This window comes from Heliangelus exortis, chromosome 1 (genome assembly GCF_036169615.1).
Source record: "Heliangelus exortis chromosome 1, bHelExo1.hap1, whole genome shotgun sequence".
Lineage (NCBI taxonomy): Eukaryota > Metazoa > Chordata > Aves > Apodiformes > Trochilidae > Heliangelus > Heliangelus exortis.
Genome location: NC_092422.1, coordinates 148534728 through 148549054, shown reverse-complemented (window position 1 = coordinate 148549054; position 14327 = coordinate 148534728). Strand labels below are relative to the sequence as shown.

The 14327-nt window shown below is 42.7% G+C and overlaps 1 protein-coding gene across 10 annotated transcripts in view; it reads right to left on the bottom strand.

Moving 5' to 3' along the window:
* Positions 1 to 14327, bottom strand: part of GSG1 (germ cell associated 1) — a 98411-nt gene that overhangs the window by 6447 nt on the left and 77637 nt on the right. Inside the window, exons 1-6 of one of the 10 annotated variants that reach the window (XM_071732881.1) lie at positions 9677 to 9807; positions 7998 to 8079; positions 7137 to 7306; positions 6947 to 7052; positions 2925 to 2971; positions 1384 to 1702 (exon numbers count right to left, since the gene is read on the bottom strand). In XM_071732881.1, coding sequence (XP_071588982.1) covers positions 1384 to 1702 — 319 coding nt within the window. In that variant the 5' untranslated portion in view covers positions 2925 to 2971; positions 6947 to 7052; positions 7137 to 7306; positions 7998 to 8079; positions 9677 to 9807. The other 9 variants (XM_071732885.1, XM_071732883.1, XM_071732882.1 and 6 more) reach the window with 9 other exon arrangements.

The following is a 14327-nucleotide window of genomic DNA, read 5'->3' as shown; positions in this document are numbered from 1 at the left end:
GTCTTCCTTCAGGCACTGGGGTTATTCCAGGACTGCCCACTGGCCAGACATGTCTTTCAGAGAAATCTGTCAAGGGATGTAGTCCCATTCCCATAAGCACTATGGAAACATGCTCCAGCCCCACCCAGTCCCAAACAAGCACAAGTCCTTCTGCAGAATGTCTGGAAATGCTCATAATGAAGCATCCCTTTCGTTTGGACATGAGAGTTTCAAGCACATTCCCTCCTTCTCCCACCCCACTTCTGTCTGCTTCTGTTCACCAGTTCTTTATTTTCAAACTCTGACAACAAGAGATAAGAAAATGAGAAATGCTATACTGGAATGAGGGTTTAGTTAAAGAGGGTAAGATGTTTATACTTGCGTAGAGCTTGAAGAAAGGGTGGTGGCCTCAGGGGAATGGGCCTGATGAAAGCCACTTTCATCAGTGTGTCTTGAGATACAAATCTCCTGGTTGTCCACTTTTCGGGTCAGTTCTGGTCTTTGATGTGTGTGCCATGATGTAAAGAGCATCTGTGCACTGCCAAGCATCCACTTGTGCTGGCATGACACAGGTTTCAGCAGAAAGACCCAACTGGGCAGGAACAAGGGTGAAGAGAGGCATCAAAAGAGTGTGCTACAGGCTGCGTGACCAGCCCCTGGCACTTCAGAGTTTACAGCTCCTGTCCCACATGGTCAAAAATCACAAGTGAAACCTGTCACAATATCACAAAAACAACTAAAAAAATGTAAAATACTGCAGCTCTAATCCTCAAGTCAATTTGCCTCCTAGCCTTAGTTCTTTTGGGCTCAGATCCTCCGGGTTTTTTAATGTGCCTCTAAGGCAGTATTTCTCTTTCTCTTTTAATTTTTTTTTTTTTTTTTTTTATTAAGAAAAGGCTGGTCCCTGCTCAATTCACAAAACCTCTCAGTCTGGTGATTTAAGGAGAACAGCAACTGTTGCAGCCCTCACAGTGATGGCTATAAATTGACAATGCTGCATAAAATCACCACGCTTAGATTTCTGAGGGGACATGCACAAATATGCCCTGGAGTGCACAAAGTAAGCTGTGCGTAGGAGATATGGGAAAAAGGAAAGGAGGCTTGCTCCGATTCACATCAGGATGACTTATACCCTCACAAAGTCATCACCACCACCACCACTTGCACCTAACAGCCCCTACTCCAGACAAAAGAGCACAGCAGAGACATTCTCTCTTATCTCCCTTGTTTATCCCAAGGAAAGACTGGATATATATTAACTATGGCAATACACAGGGCTGATGCCATCTAAGAAAATGAAGATGGCTTTTCTACCAAGTGTTGCCAGACTCCTGCCTTTTATTTCCAAAGACTTCAAGAGTAAATACAAGGGTAGAAGTTGTGGCTGCCTGGGCAAGATGCTACCTGGCCCTTCCAAGCTCTCTTCACAGGAAAGCCACATCCCTGTGTGGAAGTATCTGAAGGCAAAGCGGTCATCCCCGGTCTCCCAGCTGTAGTGCACCACATCCTGGTATGAAACATTGCTAGCATCTTCATCAGGTGGCATGGGGACACGGATGCACTTGGTGGTTTTGGTCTTCCCACACAAAGGCTTGGGCACTTTCTGGGTTCCGGTGCACCAGTAGCTGCCAAGCAAGGCAGTGGTGGAGAGACTGAGAGCCAGGAGGTTCAAGATGACAGCCAGAAAAGCTCGGCTCCATGGCAGTCCCTTCAGCAGCTCCATCTGCAATACACAAATGGGAGGAAGGGTCACACCAGCCATTTGTTCCACCTTGCCTTACAAATCCCATCTCTCCTCAGTGTGCACCTGTGGGGAGGGGATAGAAGTACTCTGCTCTTACAACATCCCAACCACTTGCCAGCATGGAGGAATCATTTCTTGGCACCCAGGGCAGTGAAGCACTAGGTCAGCTTCAATGATTTCAAAGCACTCTGAATATCAGTATTGGGGACAATAGGATGACACAGTAGACAGAGCAGGGGTGAGTGCATGAGCACAATGAAAAGGACATCGTATTTCCTTCATCTCAGAGATTGGAGGGAAAAGCTGTTAACCAACTTCTCCAAATAATGTGTATTGTCTTTAGACAGGACATGATGGATGCTCTGTCCAACTAAAGCCGAATTCTTGCTGTCAAGTGTCCCAAAATACTTTTTCAAACAGTTCATTACTGCACATAAGGAGGTAGGGAGTGTGTTGATTTCACAGTGATGAAAGGCAGGGAAATGTTCCTGGTTCACTGAAGGTCACACATCAAAGCAGTGACCTGCTCTAAACAGACATTCAGCTACCCAGACCCAGCAGCTCAAGTTCAAACCCCAAAGCAACACCTCCCACCTGAAAAAACACTGCTCTGAACATCAGAAATGTGGTAGCATAGTGGGATAACAGTGTCTCTGCTCTCATACAAAGTGGCAAACCCTTTTTTTTCAGAGCAAACATTACCACAAACACTCTTCCCAGTTTCATCTCATCAGAAAAAGAAATTCAGAAAGCAGTTTGTGTACCAGGGTCCTGTTGTCTTTCTCACTCAGAGGGAGGCTGAAGATTCTATGCTTCCTGCAAAACCTTGCAATGACTTCTGAGAACCCAAACTAACCACTCCATGGACTGATTAGATGTCATCTACCCACACATCAACTTTCATGTAATCAACACATTCCTCTTCCCACATGGCACTCCCTATGTTTGGCACAACTTCATCCAGATACTCCCACCCTCTCCTATTTATGGCTCTCAAAATCTATTTGTCCATGAATAGATCCAGTTTGCACAGACATTGGCTGCTGCTGGTCCTCCTCACAGAACTAATGCTGAAGGTGTGAGAAAGGGCCAGCATACTGTGGACACCACTATAAATAAAGAAAAGAAGACTGAGCTTTGCACTGTTTCTGACTGCTCCGCAGCCCAAAGTGGTGCAGTTGAAAGTATTTGCTCTACTAACCAGCAGGCTCAGAATTGAGGTCAATATAGATGATGCTGAAGCTCCTCCTGGAAGGCAGAACTTGGTTAGCATGTCATCACACAGAAAACAGTGCCTGATTGAGAACACTCTTGTTGAAGTCAAGAAAATATCCACCTCCCAAAAAAATTCCAGTATTATCTTAGGCTCTGGCTTCTTTCATCTCTCCTCCAGTGCATTTCTTTCATCAATGGAGATACTGCACCCTGGAGATGGTAACATCTCAGTGATACCATAACTAACTTCCATGTTCTAAAGGCATGTTGATATCACCATCTTCAAAGAGCAGATACTTGCTAGGAACACTTAATTATGTGAAAGTTTCTAGCACAAGTCAGTGGCAAATTCCTCACTGAAAGTTTTTTTGAGTGGAAAATTTGGCTTATGACTGAAAAGGAAACTTTAGATAAAATTGCTCTTCTCAAAGCCATGATTTTTTAATTGGAAAATAGAAACCTTAAGCACACAGATTCGTTCAGTTTTTCACAAATGCTTGATTACAAGATTTTCTGACACCAGGTTTCAGTTTGTTCATGCTTTTATTTAAAAAAACTTTCCACTCACAATACTGACCAAAATATTTTTTCTGATTTAAAGTTTCAGTAGAAGATTTCTAATTTAAATCTTTCAATAAAAATATTTTCTCCAGGTAGTATAATAGAAAATAGTGAATGTAATAGTATTTATAAAGTCATATAATTTCAGAACAAGTAATAAGGAAAAGGCAAAAAAATACAAGGAATTAATTAATCAGAAGAAGGAGCTGGATCAAGGATGCAGAGGACTCAGGGAATGAGAAGCAAATCTGAACTTGTCCTTCATGAAGATATTGTCAGAAAAATTTCCCTCCATAAAAGCCAAGCACTTACTGACAGTAATTGACCATAATATCATGATAGCCCCAAAAGGAAATAGAGTGGAATTTACCTTGCCAGCAAGTCCTTGAAGTCCTGTTAATTTGGAGGAGCTATACAGAAATGAGACTCACACTTTGCTGTTTTGCTCATCTCTAGATTCTCCAAGAAACCAAATTGCTTCAAACCCCTCTACACTTTTGTCTCCTCCCCTTCTTCCCCACCTCCCCCCCAAGTCATCATTAAATGCTGTCCCTCAAGGCAGCAGCTGTTTTGTGGAAAGTGGTCATTTTATAATCCACAATGCAATCACAGCACAGCTGTTCTGGGAGATTATACTGGAAGTGATTGGTGCTGTGCACTGGGATTAAGTACAAAAGGGTGACCTGTGTTGACTAAGTAGAAAGTTTCTGTACAACACAGAATGACCTCAGCCATCTCCACGCAGTGGCTGTTTCTGAGCTTGTATGGAGGGAGCTGCCAGTTCTCTGGCCAGTGCTTCAGGAGATGAGTGACTGGAGCTCAGAAGCCACCAGCACCCTTGGCTTCGGGTCACTCCTTGCCCTGTGCACAGTCTCAGCAGAATAACAAAGACCATAAGCTCCCAGGCCTGAGATATATCTTCCTGGGCAGACCTGCCAGATGTAGAAAAGGGAGAAGAACACAACAGGGAGAGGAAAGTTTATGTGAGTGAACCTATTTCAGAGAGTGATCATTTCAGACCCTAAAAAGACATCAATCCATTTCTCCCCATGGGTATTGGAGATTTTAATGACAAAAGGAGCCCCTTATCAGAAGGGTTGTTAAGTGGCATGATGGCATCACTACCATGACAGAGGTATGTGAAACAGTGACAAGTCAATTAAGATTGAAAGGATGGGAGCATGGGGAAAACTTTCAATGTCCCTCGTAGAGGCAGCTTTTACCAAAGCTCAAAGTTCACCAAGAATCCCAGCTCCCAACAGCTTCACATCATCTGAATTTGGAATGCTAGTAAGGAGAGGCAGAAAGATTCACACTCACCCATAGTCCCCTCTGAGCTCTTGTCCTGAGCTCTTGAAAGTTTATGCCCCAATACCTGATGGTGCTGATACAACCTGTTTGGTATCATAATGAAAAGTAGGATCGGCATCACCTCAGGAGAACAAGCAGTCAGTAGAGGGCATGGAGCAGCACCCCCTTGAACCAAACTGCAAGGAAGAGGAGCAACACAAAGGAAAGCACCCCACCTGGCCCACACAAATGCCAAATGCTGAGCTGGTGTGACTCCCACCACCACTGAGAGGGAGCAAGATCAATTCCCTGCATGCCTGCCCTGCTGCTCTGCCGTGATGGAGGAAACCAGTGGTCCATCTGCTCTCATCCCCTGAATTCCACATCAGAGATCAGAGGCTGTGGGAGGTGGGTGTAGGACCAGTGCTGGATGGGACATCCCCTGCATAGAACAGGCATCAGGCAGAACCCACAGGGTCACGGTCCTGTATGTAGGCTGTGACATGTCATGGGCTCCTGACCCTTCCTGCCCTTAGCAGAACAGTTGCTAGCTCTGCGGTTATTTTAATCATAGTCACACATAAGCTCTTCTAATATAGATAATCATTTCTAAGACAGGCTAACTGAAAGCAATGCTAAATGTTTCCGTGCTCCATGGACTGTCTGCAAGTTTTTTTTATTGATAAACAGATTCTGTTTGACAGAGATGTACTTAATTTGCTGAAACAGGTACAATAACAGCTGGTGCTGTTTAAAGTAAGAGTGGTAATTCTTACTTTTTTCATTGTTTAATCTCTCTGCAACTGGACTCATTAATTTTGGCTTCTAAATGCTTAGTAAACAAATGTCTGGTATTCAGGCTCAAGAATAGATAAAAGTCCATTTCTCTACTGATAATCCTTTATGTTGACATGTTCTGAATTTTAAGCTCTATGAGACTCATTAAAATTCAGGATGCTATATCAGTTCCTAAAGCTAGGATCACAGCACACGTATTGATGAAATGAGACTGAATTAGATTTATAGGGATAAGAATTCAGATTTAAAAGTAAATTTTTATAAATATGTTTTGGTTTTAAAAAGAGACGTGTATCAGATTTAATATTCTGAGTAATGGCAAATATTTATCCTTCCAGAAGATGGCAATCTTTCCCTAGTCTTCTTTTTGAGAGTCTGCTGCTCACGTGTGTGCTGGGGGGAAACAAGATCCAAGCTGAGACGTCTGTTCCTTCCCTTTAAGTTTTTTCCCTCTCAACCTTCCTTTTTTTTCCATTTCTATGAATACAGCCTCTTCACCTCACCTGGGCACATAGAGGGGTTCAAGTTATCTTTGTGTTATCTGAGCCTGGGGAGGCTTCTGGAATTACTGGGGAAATTAAAAGGGAGGAATGAATGGAGGAGCTTAGCAGGGCATTTGCTTCATCTACCATGCATGGAACTACTCTTTCTAATACATTTTCCATTATTTTGTCAAATAGCAAACTGACTTTCGTAAAGTGTTCCCATCCTCAGATTATTGCACACAGCTCATAGAACATCAACACCAGAATGCATTTCCTTACGTTCAACAAACTTCCCTTAGAAAATTTTAGGAGCTTGGGGTTTTGGGGTTGTTTTTTTTTTTTAGTGGTTTGTTTGTTGTTTTAAATCTCCATTCCAACCCCTCTTTGATCTGACCAATTGCAGACAGGAAAACCAAGCTGTATCTGTTTTTCTCCCTACTGTGCCTTTCAGTTTTCTCCTCTTCATATCTGATATTTCCCACCATAACTTGGCTTGGCTAGGGGTTTTGGATGTCTCTTTCTCTTTGAACTCAGCAGCAGACAGTCCCTGGTGACTCATTTAAAGTTCTCCCATTGAAGTGAATGCCTATAGCAGTTGATTTCCTGCGCAGTCAGCCAAGTGCTTGGCTTATAGAAACAAAAAAAAAGGAAACTAAATGCAAAACACAGTCTTAGCACAAACACCTTAACGGAGATTGCCAGCTCTAAAAAACCTAGGGCATTTAGAAATGAAGCATTTTTATTCTAGCTGTAACACATACATAACTTGGGTACATCCTGCTCTGAAGTGACTCTCCAAACTCCCCAGAATGTTCGTGGAAAAGCAGGATGAGGAGCCCTTACCAGAAAGGGCCCCAAAGTTGCAATACTTAACTGGTAGCTCTCAAGAGGCACACAGCTCTTCACAGCCCTCCATGCAGCAATCCCCCCCAGGGATATCAGGAATCAAATTCTGTCCTGACATCGGCTCTTTAGCTGTCCTGAAGAGGAAGAGAGGAGGAAGAATGGCTATTTACACCCATAACCGCTCTGTGAAACCTGGACTAAGACTGGCGCATACTCACCCTTCATTCCACACATTCCTTGCACATGACACTTCCCACCGCTCCTGTTTTTGCTGTTTTTACAGGAAGACCATCCAGTGCTGCAGTTCCCTCTCTGCCACACAGAAAGCAGGGTGGCTCCGAGTGGCAGTGATACTGAGTGAGCCAGACTTCTCAAACACAGTGACAGACTGCAAATGCCAGATTTCTCCCTGAGCTCTGAATAATTCCACTCAGATTGTAACCTTTATTTAGCTGTTTGCGTGATGCATTAACTCTTGCTCTGCAAATGACCTAACCAGGCATATTTTTCTAGTCTAAGCACATTTAAAGGTGAATTCTGTTTTTAAACTTGAACAGCTTAGATTGCCAAACAAAAGGGCTGTGTCAGAGCAGCAACGAAGATTGAACTGGAATAAGTAAATGCATCTGAAAGATGAGCAAAACAAGTTTGCAGTCAGTTTTGACCTATTTTTTCCCCCCTACTTTTTTTTCTTCTTCTTTTTCTCAAAACAAGTCTTACTTGGCTGGATTTTTTTTAATCTTGTTTGCTATCGATCAGTCAAAAAACCCCACAGAAAGAAGACATGAAAAGAAAAAAATCAAATGCTGTAACACAGAATTTGAAGACTCACTAGAGATTCCAAATGCTTCAATATCTACATAAACAACATAAGACTATTTAAAGGGAGTTGCTTTTTACAGAATACTCAGTCTTTAAGTGTGTTCATTTGCTCACACAGGAAAAAAAATATTTATGAAATGTATCTAACCATAAATTGGAAGCCGATGAGGAAAAGACAACATATTATATAGATCTATAAGGCTATTAAAGAGTCTAGGAAAGAGTCCATACAACCCCCCAGGCAGATAAACGCTTACCTTATCCACTGCTCACTATCCCCATCTGCTCTTCTCAAGCATCCAGTGACATACTACAAGGTGATCCACTATTTCTTTCTCTCTGAACATGAAGCAGACAAGAAATTCTGTAAGATCTGACCAGATGCTTTGAAATATACCATCATTTTACTGATGGGTTAATTCTTTCTGAGCTCGCTAAGTCATCACTGTACATTCTATCAGCCACAGGATTGGCAGGGCATCCACTTCTGCAGAATGCAACTTCGTAATTTGGTAGTCCTCTTTATGAAAACTGTTGCCAGTTTTACATCTACCACTTAAGGGATCTCAGTCTGTTACTCCACAGAATGACAGACACACAGACTCAATGGCTGTCACAGGCTCATGTTTTTTGTTGGTTTTTTTTTTTCCTTTCTCATCAAGAGGGACCATTACAATAACACGGTCTGGTCTTGGATGTAACAGAACCTGAAGAACCTCATACAATCATTCTAGCTATACACTGGAGTTTTATACAACTAACAAGTATTGACTGTGCAACAGAATGTGATGGAAAACCCATCACATCCTTAGAAAAGTTATTCCAGTTCTTAATTAACCTCATTCTTAAATTTTTTCTTTTGATTTATAAGCACCGTGTCTGCTTTAGTTTTCCACCCGCATCTGACTGCTCCAACACACAAATAAATAGCCATTGAAATGATTTCCTAAAAATGGTATTGTAACAGTCATAAATCAATGAATTTCATGAGAGGCACACAGTGTGATCTAACAAACTGGCTGACAGCCCAAATTCCTGGTTCTGTACTTGGCTCTGACATGTAATTTTCCCCTCCTGTTGGCCAAGTCATTAGTGGTGAGTTTACACTGCAGTCAAAGCAGTGGCAGTGATGAGGAGTAAACATTCAGTGCATTGAGTGTTGGTAGGAATTTTGCTCTGGCAGTATGGAGCACAACGAAGGGTACAAACCTCAGTCCAGAAATGAAGTCGTGTAAGTTGTGTGTAACTCCACATTGCCATAGCTGAACTGGTAGTTCAAAACTAGTTCTTGTTTCCTAACACTATAAAGCTGAGTTTTCATAGTCATTCCCACAGATGCAAATCTACAGCATGGCTGATCCTTGTTGATGTTGGAATCAGCACAAAGCTAGTGAAAAGAGACACTGTTTTGATAATGACAAAACCCAAGGATCTAAAATTAATCTGTGCCAAGAGTATGTAACATATGCAGGTGATCTTGGCATCAAATAAATGTTTAAGAGCAAAAAAAAAAAAGAGAAATTGAAACACTATGCTTGAACCACACTGTGCTCTCATTTAATGTATGTAAATGCGCAAGTCAAAGCTATAGTTCTTTGTTTCAGTTGATTTTTTCCCCCCTTTCATATTGCTAAATCAGAATAAGCAGAAATAGAGGAAGCCTCCAGAGATTTTGTAGTCACCCCTTCTGCATCAATACAACCTAGGCACCCTGAAGACTCCCAAGTCTACTGTTAACGTTCTCTGCAAGGCAGAGACTACTCCATCCTTGATTGGAGTCAGTACATTCCCTTGTAATACCTTGATTCCAACCAAATCACAACATACAACTGAAAACTCCCTCTTTGCTATGGTCTCCATCCCACATATGAATTGTTTACTCACGTGCATTGTCCCCCTGAGGCCATAAGAACTACACGGTTTACTAAAGTTATACTTACGTGCTAGTATTTGAGGAACCAGTGCTTCAAAGGAAGACTCTAAGTTAGCAGGAGAGGTTTGGAAATCAAAAAGAGTGAGTAAGTCAGAGAGTTAGCTTTTTTGAGGTGAGGCGTGGGAGGTGTTTTCGTTCTTTAGCTATTAAAAACTCCCTGCTTTGGCAAGAAAAAAAAAAAAAAAAAAAAAAAAAAAAAAGAGAGAGAAAACTGGGAGGGGAAGGATTAATGAATAAAGAAGTAAAGAAGAAGCATGGCAAAAGGTGTAGCAACCAGGGTGGCCAAGAGGCACAATTGAGTTTCTCAGGCTGTCTTGCCTGATGGTGAAAAGACAGCACAAGTCAAGAGAAGCCAAGGTCTAATACATTGCTCTAAAGGGAGTAATAAAACCAGCTTTCTTTACAGCGCTGAGCAGAAAGGTTATGTTTCAGTGGGTGCTTTGAAAACAATGGTGCTTGATATTATAATTGCATCTTTTATCTTTCTGCGCGTCCTGGTAATTATCCAGGATTGAGGGCATCTCCTTTTTTTCCTAGATTTAATGAGAATTTAAGATCTTTTCCCATTCCTTCATGGCATTTTGGAACTATGGCCTCACGGATGGTCCCGGTGTCACACACCATCCCCAGTGCTCCTGCTTCCCATTACCTCCTCACGCTGCAGTGGGCAGCACAGAGGGGCTGCCTGTGAACTGGGAAGGGGATGGTTTGGGACAGAGCAGCGGTGACAAAATTTTGGGTCACCGACCCTTCACGTTGGAGGCCTGGAGGTAGTGATGGGAGGAGGCGGTGCTGGGAGGAGGCAGTGCCGGGAGCGGGTGGCGGTGTCACCGCAGGCACGGGGCGGATGCAACCCGTGCGTGCCGTGGTCGGGGAGCTGCAGGGTACCCAGGCTTCCCTACATGTCCTGAGGAAAGGGAGGGCCCCTGCTGGTGGAAACGGAAACAAATACTTTGGAGACAGCCAGCAGAGAACTCGGGCGTATCCCTCTCCTCTGCTGGATGTTTTTTTTTTGTTTGTTTGTTTGGTTTTTTTCTTTAGTTCTTTTTGGTTGGTGTTTGTTTTTTTTTGTTTGTTTGTTTTTTTTTTTTTTTTGTTTGGTTTGGTTTTTTTGTTTGTTTGTTTGTTTTTGTGGGTTTTTACTTGTTTAAATCTTTTTTTAAAAATTCTTTTTCTTTCTCCTTCTCCACTTTCCATACCTCCCTGCTTCCTCACAGCCAGGTTTCCATTTTCCTGGGCAACCCCAGTCCCATGCACAGAGCGGGGACATCATTTCCCCAGGGTAGCCCTGACCACAAGCAGAAGGAGTCCAGGAACAGTGGCACCACCCTGGGCCAGTGAAGACCAGAGAAAGGTGGCCCTGGAACCACAGCCAGGCCCTTTGTGCAGTGTAGGGTAACTTGGGCCTTAAACATAAAATCATGTGCTTATATTTCCATCAGCCCCATAGTTAAAAATAAATAAATAAATAAATAAATAAAGAAAGAAAGAAAGAAAGAAAGAAAGAAAGAAAGAAAGAAGGAGAGAAAGAGAGAAACTGTCCTTCCTGGCCTCTGATACTTTTTCTGAGCAGGCTCAAGCTGCAGTTACTCAAAGTCTCATTATTTAGCCAAATTTGGGAGGGATTTTGTAATAGATGGCTGAAGACACGTTCCTGACACAAAAAATTTGTGAATTATTTCAAAGCAAGGCACTGCTTAGAGGGTGGGTTTTTTAAATAAAAAGATTTGATTTTTTCTAAGTATGGATAAACCAGAATATTTCTCTGCCAGCCTTGTTCTCAGAAACAGCGAAGTAGTTTTCACTGAAATTTAAAGAAAAAAAAAAAATAAAAATGAACCCAATAAAACAGCTGAAGCAGATGTGAGATTGATGTTGGCTCCAAGTTTGGGGAAGTCAAAAGCAACCAAAGCCAAACCTTGTGATGGGATGCGTCAAGTGACTACTGTAATAAAGAGGCAATGCTACTAGCAATGTCTTCTGTGTTCTGTACCTCCATTAACATGTTAATCTCAACATTAGTTTTTTTCAGCTAGCCAAGGATTATAATTGCTGAGCTTCCCAACTAAGTGCTAAGCGTTGTGGCTAAACAGCTTGAATGAACAAGAATTATTTGCCGTCACCTGAACAGAGTAAGCGTGAAGGAAGGAAGAACATTTGGCTCATGTGTTACCATGGGCAGAGGTTAGAGAAATTAGGTCAGTCACAGCAGAAAGAAAACTTCCAGATCTTCTTCCAAACAGTGAAAAGTAGCTGAATGTGGAACGGTCTCTTATGGAAAGTAAAGGATGCTTATTTCTTAAATCATGCACAACCAGACTGGATAATGCAGTGGAAAATGTAGGGAAGAATCTTGCAGGAACTGGGTTGGGCTAGAATGTGAGAAGATGGATGGGATGAGCTAGCAAGATTTCCCCATTTCTAATTTCTACATTTTTTATTTTTTTTTAATTTGGCTGCAGTTTGTATTGCTTGAAATTCCTTCACATGAGTTACAGAATCTCTGAGTGAAGCAAAAGACAGAGCTGGAGAGAGAGGTGGGTGTGTTTCCTGGATGACAAGAAAAAAAAGAATCTTGCAGCCTGGCAGAGGCTGTAGAACTAGAAAGACTGGCTGGACAATACAGGAGGGAAAACAGCTTGGAGGGGCTGCTGCCACCAAGCTGATGCATGTGCAGGGGAGATAAAGTTAGGACACCAAGGCTCGTGGTAAAGAGGACAGCTTTGAGAGAGCTGTGACCTTATTGAAACATGTTGTGGTCACTCATAGTCAGTCTTCAGCACTGGGAAATAAGTGGGAGTGCTCATTTCTAGCTCTTCATGACTCTCTCCTGCTAGTTTTCACCAAAGAATTTTCAAGGTAGCAGAACATTTGATGAATGAAGCTTCTCTTCCACCCTCCTTCCTTTTAAAGCAAGAGTTTTGTGGTTTACTTCGCTTTTAAATCACCCTTCAGAGCGCTGAATAAAAACATTTGCAGAGATTGCAGAGCTGGGCTTTTACTCCTTCATTAATACAGTGCTGGACACAACAAACATCCTTAATTGCTCTCATCAGTCCTCACAACTTTACCAGTGCACCACAATCGTGACCTTCAAAATCCTTATGTATTCCAGTGCATGACTGGATGCAGTCACCAGTCAGTTGCTCCTCTTTCATGAGTTTCAAAGCACACCTGTGCCCTTTACCACCCATGGTAAATCCTTTTGTGTTGCAATCCCAAGGATGCCCTAGGGCTCTACCAATGGACACCTGAAGTCCAACCTGTATTGGGCAATCCTCAGTCAGCCCTAGGAAATTCTGTCTGCCCTACTGTACCACACAAATGTTTTCCTATTCCAGCCTTGGAACACTTCCTGGCTTGAGCTAACACAATAGTACAGGATAACACCTCCTTCTGCAATAGTCATGTAATGTCAGTGATTTTTGGAGTGCAATACTGCTAAGATTCTCAACAAAATAATTCTGGAGTTTACTGGTGCTTCTGTCCACCCACAGTCTCTTACAGACCTCAAATACATGCTTCACATCTTTGACAGCGCAGATCTGCTTTTCCCATCTCTTCATAAACTAGACTACATTTAATAATTATTAAATAAAAATTAAAATCTAAAGTGATTTGAGCTTCTCCACAATCCTTTATAGGTACTTTTACAGATGGTTTAACCCCTGTGTTGAAGATCTGGAGACTCTTCTTTTAAAAAGTTCAAATGGGGTCCTCAAAAAGCTTTGAGATCATCTAGGACAGAAAAGCTACTCAAGCCTTTTTGCTATTGCTAAATAAAAAAGCTGTAGGTCACAGATCAAATGCATGCACCTAGAGCACAAGGTGTCCCAGACAGCACCAACTGCTGCCTTGGGGATGTGTCCTGGCAATCAGAGGCGATTCCTGGTGTCAGAGGACCCATACGTCCAGTCTGGCCTTCTTTACTCTATTTCTTAATGAGAAGATTCTTGTACTATTCCCTCACCACCTCTTCCCTCCCAGGCTTTCACTGGGGCCCTAGCTCAGACACGTAACTCTCTAGCACACAACTAACGTACAGCCGGAGAAAGGGAATTTACGCTTGCAGACTCTCAGCCAGCTTGTTCCATCACTGCTTGGAATATGGCCATAGCTTGGAATGTCTATGTCCACCCTCAGAAAGCTAAGCCCCCCAAATCCCGCTCAGCAACTAGGTTATGTGTAAGCACTGAGATTTCTCCCAGAATAGAGCAGCAGGGAGTACAGGGAGTACCAGTGCCACTACCATCCTCTGTCCCATAGGCAGAGAGATTTCATCAAGTGCTTTCCACAGGGCTTAGGCCTCCTAGCAGTCATGATGGAGAATGAGTCTCTTCTCAGTCACTCAGAGGTTCTCATAGAGGCTTTCCCTGTAGTGATGACGCTCTTCAAGGATACAGGTGCAGTTGCTGGACACTAAACATACCTGCTCTCTCCTGCCCACACGAAGGCTGTTGTTTCTCTTACATCTCTGCTTCTTTTTTAGGTGACATCCAATCTGGGCTGAAAGACTTCAAATGACAAGGAAGTTACCAGCCCTGAACTGTCTCACTGGCTAACCAGCCTCACAGGTTGAAGAGCACACCTGATTTCTGGATGACCTTCAACTTCCGACTACCTTCAACTAAGGTGACTTCTGTCTTAGCAAGCT